Genomic DNA, 8,999 nt, shown 5'->3' on the forward strand with positions numbered 1-8,999 from the left:
CGGAGAGGAGAGGGGGTGAGGAAGGAGAGGGGCCGCTGCGACAGCTGTTCCCTCTTCCGGCTTGGCCAGCAGCCTCTCCCCATCCCCTCACACACACACCCCATCGCGTCTGAGAACGGGTGGAAGGAAACGGGAACTCCACTTGTTAGCCTGCAGGCATCCTGCACACGGGACTGGTTCTCTGGCCCAGACGCCCAAGCGATTGCTTGGCGTGGCACGCTTAGAGAGCACCGGTCCACCACGTGAGCTGTCCGTCAGGGGCAGGGAAGGTGCCATGGGGCTCGGCCAGTAGTGATGGCACAGGCCTAGGAGGAGATGGGTGGGTGTACCTGGCTTGGGGTGGCAAAATTATTTGCACCAACCCTGTTCAGGCATATTCCTTCCCCTCTGGCCACGCAGCTTTGCCTCATGGGATCTCAGGCACTCTTGCCTAGATCATAAGGACACTGGATCAAAGCGGTAGTCCATCTAGTCCAGCATCCCGTCTAGCACTCTTGCCTAGATCATAAGGACATAAGATCCCCACTGGATCAAAGCGGTGGTCCATCTAGTCCAGCATCCTGTCTCACACAGTGGCCAACCAGGTCCTCTGGAAGGCAAACAACAGGGCACAGAGGCCGAGGCCTTCCCCTGATAAGAACAGAAGAGGAGCCCTGCTGGATCAGACCAGTGAGGGTCCACCTAGTCCAGCATCCTGTCTCACACAGTGGCCAACCAGGTCCTCTGGAGAGCCAACAACAGCGCACAGAGGCCGAGACCTTCCCCTGATAAGAACAGAAGAGGAGCCCTGCTGGATCAGAGCAGTGGTCCATCTAGTCCAGCATCCTGTCTCACATGGTGACCGACCAGTTCCTCTGGAGGCCCAACAAACAGGGCATAGAGGCCGTGGCCTTCTCCTGATAAGAACATCAGAAGAGCCCTGCCGAATTAGACTGGGTCCATCTAGTTCAGCATCCTGTCTCACACTGTGGTCAACCAATACTTCTGGGGGGTCAACAACAGGGCTTAGAGGCCAAGACCTTCATAAGAACATCAGAAGAGCCCTGCTGGATCAGACCACTGGTCCATCTAGTCCCAGCATCCTGTCTCACACAGTGCCCAACCAGGTCCTCTGGAGGGCCAGCAATAGGGCACAGAGGCCGAGGCCTTCTCCCGATAAGAACATCAGAAGAGCCCTGCCGAATTAGACTGGGTCCATCTAGTCCATCATCCTGTCTCTTCACAGTGGCCAACCAATTCCTCTGGACAGCCAACAAGAGGGCATAGAGGCCGAGGCCTTCCTTGATATGGCACTAGGATTCAAAGGGTTACTTGCCTCTAAATTTGGAGGGTAGCAACAGACTGAGGGGACCTGACATTGGACACATGAAGCTCCCATTTTCAAGCCCCTCTACGCACAACATGACTGCATCGTTATTGACATACAGAGATGGAGAAAAGGCATAAACCGATGAGCGGCAGCATGGTGTAGCAGTTAGATCTAGGGTCTGGGGAGATTCAGGTTCAGATCGCCCCTCTTCCATGGAAGCTTGAGGGGTGATCTGGGGCCAGTCACACACTTTCAGCCTGACCTACCTCACAGGTTTGCTGTGAGGTTGAGAAGGGGAACAATGTAAGCCGCTTTGGAGTCCTTATATGAAGAAAGGTGAGGTATAAATGAAGTAAATAAATGTATGCGATCGTTGACTTGTAAGCACAGAGTCTGTGCATGTAGAATGTGTATACGTATAACCTCCCTCCCGTGATCAAGTATATTTCTTCTTCAAACGTGAGGGCGCCCGTGCTTGTATATTTGTTACATACATAGACCTCTGCTCATAATCAGGGGATTCTGCGTAGGCAGGTGGTGAGACTAGAAGGTTCATGCCCATTCCTTCTCTGTGCTCATTGGTCTTAGGAAATGTACTATTAGTAAAGGTAAACGTTCCCTTGCTCGAAAGCCACTCGAATCCGACTCTAGGGTTGCGGTGCTCATCTCTGTTTCAAAGCCGAAGACATTTCCGTGGTCATGTGGCCGGCATGACTAAACGCCAAGGCGCATGGAATGCTGTTACCTCCCCACAGAAGTGGTACCTATTTATCTACTTGCAATTTCTTGCTTTCGAACTGCTAGGTTGGCAGGAGCTGGAACTAGAGACGGGAGCTCGCTCCGTCATGCGGCACCCGGGTCTCGAACTGCTGAACTACCGACCTTCCACAGCCTGCAGTTCAGCGTCTTAACCACTTGAGCCACCACAGCTCTTAATGTACTATTACATTATATAGGCCCTAATCTGGATAACCCAGGCTGGCTTGCTCTCATCAGAACTCGGAAACTAAGCTGGGTTGGCCTTGGCTACTAATTGGTTGGGAGACCACCAAGGAAATCCAGTGTTGCTATGCCGAGGCAGGCAATGGTAAACCACTTCTGAATGTTTCTTGCCTTGAAAGCCCCAGGAGGGGTTGCTATAAGTTGGCTGCAACTTGACGCCACTGCTGGACCTCCTGATGGTACCTGGTATTTTTGGCCACTGTGTGACAGAGTGTTGGACTAGATGGCCATTGGCCTGATCCAACATTGGCGTCTCTTATGTTCTCTTTTGTTCTTTTGATGGTACTTTCCACTGCCAATAATAATTATCATTGTATGACAGTGTGTGTCGTATAGCCAGGAGATCCTAAGATTGTCTGGCAGCCAGGAGTTCTATCTCTTTTAGCATTATGCACCCCTAGTTGGCGAGCTAGACTTGTTTTTAAAGCAAGAGACATTTCCGAGGTGGTTTGCCACTGCCTGCTTCTGCGTCACGCCCCTGGTATTCCTTGGAAGTTGCCCATCCAGATACTAGCCTGCGTTGACCCTGCTTAGTTTCCAAGATGTGGTGAGATCAGGCTAGCCTGGGCTATTCAGGTCAGGGTTTTCCAATGCCAATATTGTATGTAGAATGCTACTGAGTCAGGCCCTTGGTCTACCAAGGTTAGGAGTGGCTGCTCTGACTGGCAGGAGCTCTTCAGGGTCCCAAGCAGGGGTCATTTCCTGCAGGAGCGCATGGGAGCGGAGCTCCGGCAGTAAAGAGCCCAGGGGGCGGGCACATGCAACAAGCCCCGCCCCCTGCTCCCAGCAGCCCTCAGTCAGAGCAAGAAGCAGCCAGGTAAGCTGCAGAGCTCCCACCCCACCCACCCTGGTTCAAAACAGTCCAGTGGCACCTTTAAGACCAAGTTTTATTCAGGTACAAGCTCTCCCTCCTCTGTGAGGGCAGATCTGCACATTCCCCCCCCCCAATAGCTAGCAATCCAAAACAGTCCAGTGGAGCCTGAGTGGTGGGTGTTGTCTTCTGACACACTTCCGGTGATGTCAGGGGGTGTGGCATATGCAGATAAGTTATGCTAATGAGTTGTGCTAATGAGCTCCTGCACCTCTTTTTCTACGAAATGACCCCTGGTCCCAAGTAGACATCCTGTAACTGGCGATGCCAAGGACTGAACCCGGGACCCTCTGAGCCACAGCCTCATGAGATGAAATGATGGTATTTCGCTCGAGGTCCCATCTGATCTTGGAATCACTCAGTGGCACCACCGTTGTAAGAAGTCCTTGTGTCAATGAGTCTGCTGGTGTCCCTGTAGATGGGCGTTCATGGCAAGAGATGAGGGGAGGTGGTTTGCCATTGCCGGTCTCTGTGCAGCAACCCCCGATTTCCTTGCTGGTCTCCCACGCAAGTGCTAACCGGAACTGACCCTGCTTAGCTTCTGAGATCTGATGAGATCGGCTCAGTTCCCAGTAGTACCTCCAGTTATAGAGATCTCAGGTACCTCAAGTTAGGGGAGATCTTTCTCCACCGCCGCCCCTGCAGACCCCACTGAGAAAGACATTCCTGAGCCAGATTGGGTCAGTGGTATTAGGCATAGGGCCTTTGAAAAATATCATTAATATCTTTGAATTAGAGGGAAAGTTCTCTGCCCCCCCCTCCCCACTCATGTTCTCTGATACATCCCAAACTGAGTAGAAGCTGGAACTTTGGGGAACATCTTGAAGGGGGGAGGGACAGGTTCATCTCTTGGGGGGGCCAACTTTGGCCCATGCACAGATTGGTGTCTGGTGTAGTGGGTAGGGGAGCACAGACTCTAATCTGGGAGAACCGGGTTCGATTCCCTGCTTCTCCACATGCAGCTGCCGGCATGACTTTGGGTCAGTCACAAGTTCCCTCAGAGCTGTTCTCTCACGGCCAGTTCTCGAAAGAGCTCTCTCAGCCCCACCTACCTCACAGGGTGTCTGTTGTGGGGAGGGGAAGGGAAAGGAGATTCCTTCGGGTAGTGAAGGGCGGGGTATAAATCCAATCTCTTCTCTTCTTCTTCTTGTCCCCTCTCTGGCCTGGGCCTTGGCCTCTGTTTGACGCTCATTCTTTGCCTCCCGCAGTGTTTTATGAACTCAATCCTTCAGTGTCTGAGCAACACCAAAGAGCTTCGGGATTACTGCCTGCAAAACCAGTACCTCCGAGACCTTAACAACAACAGTCGCATGCAGATGGCCCTCATGGCAGGTAAGGGTCTGCCCACGTAGGCTTGCCAACCTCCAGGGGGGTCCTGGAGACTCCCTGGGATTACAGGTGATCTCCAGAATTACAGTTGATCTCTACAGATTAGGGTTGCCAGCCCCCAAGTGGGGCCTGGAGATCTCCGGCTTTCACAGCTGACCTCCAGCTGACAGAGATCAGCTCCCCGGAGAAAATGGCTGCTCTGAAGGGTGGGCTCTGTGGCACTGGACCCTGCACTGAGGTCCCTCCCCTCTCCAAACCCCGCCCTCTCCTGGACCCACCCCCCCAAAGTCTCCAGGTATTTTCCAACCCAGACCGGGCACCCCTACTAGAGATCAGCTGGGGGGTAATGTTCAGCCTGGGGTTGCCAGCTCTGAGTTGGGAAATACATGGAGATTTTGCGGATGGAGCCTGGGGAGGTGGGGTTTGACTAGGAAGGGAGGGGCCTCAGTGGGATATAGTCAGGGGTCATTTCCTGCAGGAGCACACAGGAGCGGAGTTCTGGCAGTGTAGAACCCAGGGGGCGGGCACATGCAACAAGCCCCGCCCCCTGCTCCCAGCAGCCCTCAGTCAGAGCAAGAAGCAGCCAGGTAAGCTGCAGAGCTCCCCCCCCCCAGCCCCCCAGTCCAAAACAGCCCAGTGGCACCTTTAAGGCCAAGGTTTATTCAGGTACAAGCTCTCCCTCCTCTGTGAGGACAGATCTGCATGTTCCCTCCCTCCCAATAGGTAGCAATCCAAAACAGTCCAGTGGAACCTGAGCGGTGGGTGTTGCCTTCTGACACACTTCCAGTGATGTCAGGGGGTGTGGCATATGCAAATAAGTTATGCTAATGAGCTCCTGCACCTCTTTTTCTACGAAATGACCCCTGGATATAGTGCCATAGAGTCCACCCTCCAAAGCAGCCATTTTCACCAGGGGAACAGATCTTTGTCACTAGGAGACCAACTGTAATAGCAGGAGGTCTCCAGGTGCCACCTAGAAGTTGGGAACCCTACCTCCGCCCTCATGTAATTTTGTTAATTGAAACTAGTAGCACCATGTTAGCCCTGACAGGGAAAAGAAGATTCTTTCTTTCTTTCTTTCTTTCTTTCTTTCTTTCTTTCTTTCTTAATAATAGCAGGAAGTGTTGGTTTCAGCTGAAAAAACCCATGGGAGAAGGAAGGGTTAAATGGCTCCCCCTCCCAATATAGCTGTCAGACTCCTGCAGCAATCAGTTCCCAACAACTTTCATACCAAGAAGTAAAGTTTATTGAGACATTGAAGTTTGCAGATTATCTTTACACATCTTGTGTTAGAACTGGCAATAAGCGTGGGGAGCAAGCAGATATACATAATTCAAGAGGGTCACCTGATGGCCTGGAGCCAATCAAGGAGTAGGTAAAAACCCACCAAAGTTAACGGGTCTATTTTCCCAAGAGAAAGCTGGTGCTAGACACCAAGGCCAAACGCTCATGTTACAGAGATAAAAAAGCACTGAAGGCACAGAGAAAAGAAACCTAACATTCCAGAGGCCCCCCCCCTTCACTCCATGGCAGCTAGAAGCCTGGCTGACAATAGCCCCCCCCCCCCAGCTTGACACAGTGCACACACACTCGGGATGGTATACAAGTCTCTCAGTGACACATGTTGTTTGGCCCTGGATTCCAAGCTGACCAGTGAAAACTTCCATCCCGCTTGCAAGGCAGATTTCGCATGCGATGAATGGAAAGTATAGGAGGTTTGTGTGGTTTTTCCAAAGAGATATATTAGGGTTACCGTATTTTGAAAAGCCAAAAAAAGAGGACATATTTCCCGACTGACGACTTCAAACAAATGATTACTGTGACAAATCTCGTTTTAAATACCCCCTGCTATCTAAGCTGTGATATTTGCTGCTAACGCGGAATGTTCCTAACTTTCCAACCCCAAAAAGGACATTTTCATCAGTTTTTTTTTAAGAGCCCAAAAGAAGACAGACACCAAAAAAAGAGGACATATTCTCTAAAAAGAAGGCCTCTGGTCACCCTAGATAAATACATGAGGTCACAAGAGATGAAGGAATATTGGATGGGGAAAGGAGAATTGTCAATCCATTCTTTTCCAATTTGACATGCCGCCTCCCCCCACCAACTAGGCAAATGCAGTTTTGGGCCCCCTTCCACTGGTTTTCATCCCTGGCAAAAAGCAGAGCAGGATTTGTATTGAGTGCTCTGTGGACTGCCATGCATAGCTTTTGCCTGCATTTGGCTTGATGGGCCACAGAAGTCGTTTGGAACAGACTCTGGGTCTGTTATGCACATTTTTGTCAAATATATTTCTATATATAAATTCAGGGGGTCGCCATGTTGATCTGAAGCAACAGAACAAAGTTTGAATCCAGCGGCACCTTTAAGACCAACAAAGTTTAATGCTGGGTAGAAGCTTTCAGATGCACTCACATGAAAGCTTATACCCAGAATTAAACTGTTGGTTTTAAAGGTGTTACTGGACTCAAACTTAGTTTGTTGAGCCAGTTTGGTGTAGTGGTTAAGTGCGCGGACTCTAATCTGGGAGAACTGGGTTTGATTCCCCACTCCTCCACTTGCACCTGCTGGATGACCTTGGGCAAAGCCATAGTTCTGTCAGAGCTGTCCTTGAAAAAGAGCAGTTTCTGTCAGAAGGGTGTCTGTTGTGGGGAGGGGAAGGGAAAGGAGTTTGTAAGCCGCTCTGAGGCTCCTTTGGGTAGTGAAGGGCGGGGTATAAATCCAATCTCTTCTTCTTCTTCTTCTTCTTCTTCTTCTTCTTCTTCTTCTTCTTCTTCTTCTTCTTCTTCTTTATTCCTACTATGCAATTTATGCATCATTTAATGTGTCGTGTTCATACTTATGCCTCGCTTCAGTTCTGTTTTTAAATTTCTGATTGATTCTACAACCCTAATTCTATTGCACTGTTTATTGAATGTCCTGACCTGTTGATTATATGAACTCAGTGGGTGGATCCACCTTGAGTCCCCGTGATTGGCCTCTCCTAACAAAGCTACCCTGCCAGAATCCATTCTTTCCTTCTTCCCCATCACGCTGCAGAATTTGCCAAGCTCATCCAAATGTTGTGGACGACCTCTCCTAACGAATCCGTGAGTCCTTCCGAATTCAAGACCCAGATCCAGAGATATGCCCCTCGCTTTGTGGGCTACAAGTAAGTGATCTTCTCATCTGTCCATTTTCCCCTCCCCACATGGCTGTAATTCACTTTGAGGAGAAGGGGGGAGTGATTGGGGCATTTGCCATTATGGAATCTGCACCCGTGCCTTGGGTTCCTGTGACGTCTTCCTCCACAGTGACTAAGACTGCAGTTCTAAGCAGGTCTACTCAGAATGCTACTCAGGTCTATTCAGTGGCGTTTACTGCCAGAAAAGTCCTTTTAGGATTGCACTGTAAACGATCAAACAAGATCAGATGCTTGGAAAATCCCCAATCAGGTCTCCAGCATGTTTTCCCTTTGTATGTATCACTTATGGGAGACCTTAATTTGGATGAGGACCCCTTGTAGGTCATAAAGGTAAAGGTAAAGGTTCCCTTGCTCGAAAGCCAGTCGAATCCGACTCTAGGGTTGCGGTGCTCAACTCCGTTTCAAAGCCAAAGAGCCAGCGCTGTCCGAAGACGTTTCCGTGGTCATGTGGCCGGCATGACTAAACACCAAGGCGCACAGAATGCTGTTACCTTCCCACCAAAGTGGTACCTATTTATCTACTTGCAATTTCTTGCTTTCGAACTGCTAGATTGGCAGGAGCTGGAACTAGAGACGGGAGCTCACTCGGTCATGCGGCACCCGGGTCTTGAACTGCTGAACTACTGATCTTTCACAGCCTGCAGTTCAGTGTCTTAACCACTTGAGCCACCGCAGCTCCCCTTGTAGGTCATAGGGAGGGGTTAACCTTCCCCACCATGCCATTTTCCTAATCTCAAACGCCCCACCTAGCCAGTATTTAGGAGAGGAACTGTGGCTCAGTGGCAGAGCCTCTGCTTGGCATGCACAAGCTCCCAGGTTCAATCCCAGGCATCTCCAGTTAAGAAGACCAGGCAGGAGGTGATGTAAAAGACCTGTGTCTTCCTGAGACCCTGGAGAGCAGCTGCCAGTCTGAGCAAACAATACTCGCTCAGTGGTCTGATTCAGTATAAGGCAGCTTCCTATGTTCCGGAGAAGGGCCGTGGCTGAGTGCTACAGCCTCTGCTTGGCATGCAGAAGGTCCCAGGTTCAGTCTCCAGCATCTCCAGTTAAAAGCACCAGGCAGGAGGTGATGTGAAAGACCTTTCTTAGCCTGAGACCCTGGAGAGCGGCTGCCAGTCTGAGTGGACAATATGGACTCTGATGGACCAGGGGCCTGATTTGGCATAAGGGAGCTTCAAGTGTTCTGGGGAGGGGCAGTTGCTCAGTGGAAGAGCCTCTGCTTGGCATGCAGAAGGTCCCCGGTTCAATCCCCGGCATCTCCAGTTAAAGAGGAACCAGGGAGTAGGCAACACGAAAGACCTCAG

At 50.7% G+C, this 8,999-nt stretch overlaps 1 protein-coding gene across 1 annotated transcript in view; it reads left to right on the top strand.

The window, feature by feature from the left end:
* The window catches only part of USP2 (ubiquitin specific peptidase 2), a gene marked incomplete at its 5' end in the record, with an annotated part of 31,663 nt that overhangs the window by 3,966 nt on the left and 18,698 nt on the right, over positions 1–8,999 (top strand). The window contains 2 exons of the mRNA XM_015426793.1: positions 4,391–4,514; positions 7,551–7,662. Of these exons, the coding sequence (XP_015282279.1) occupies positions 4,391–4,514; positions 7,551–7,662 (236 nt within the window). The remainder of the gene's footprint in view (positions 1–4,390; positions 4,515–7,550; positions 7,663–8,999) is intronic.

Source organism: Gekko japonicus, unplaced genomic scaffold (genome assembly GCF_001447785.1).
Source record: "Gekko japonicus isolate JY-2015 unplaced genomic scaffold, Gekko_japonicus_V1.1 scaffold5562, whole genome shotgun sequence".
Lineage (NCBI taxonomy): Eukaryota > Metazoa > Chordata > Lepidosauria > Squamata > Gekkonidae > Gekko > Gekko japonicus.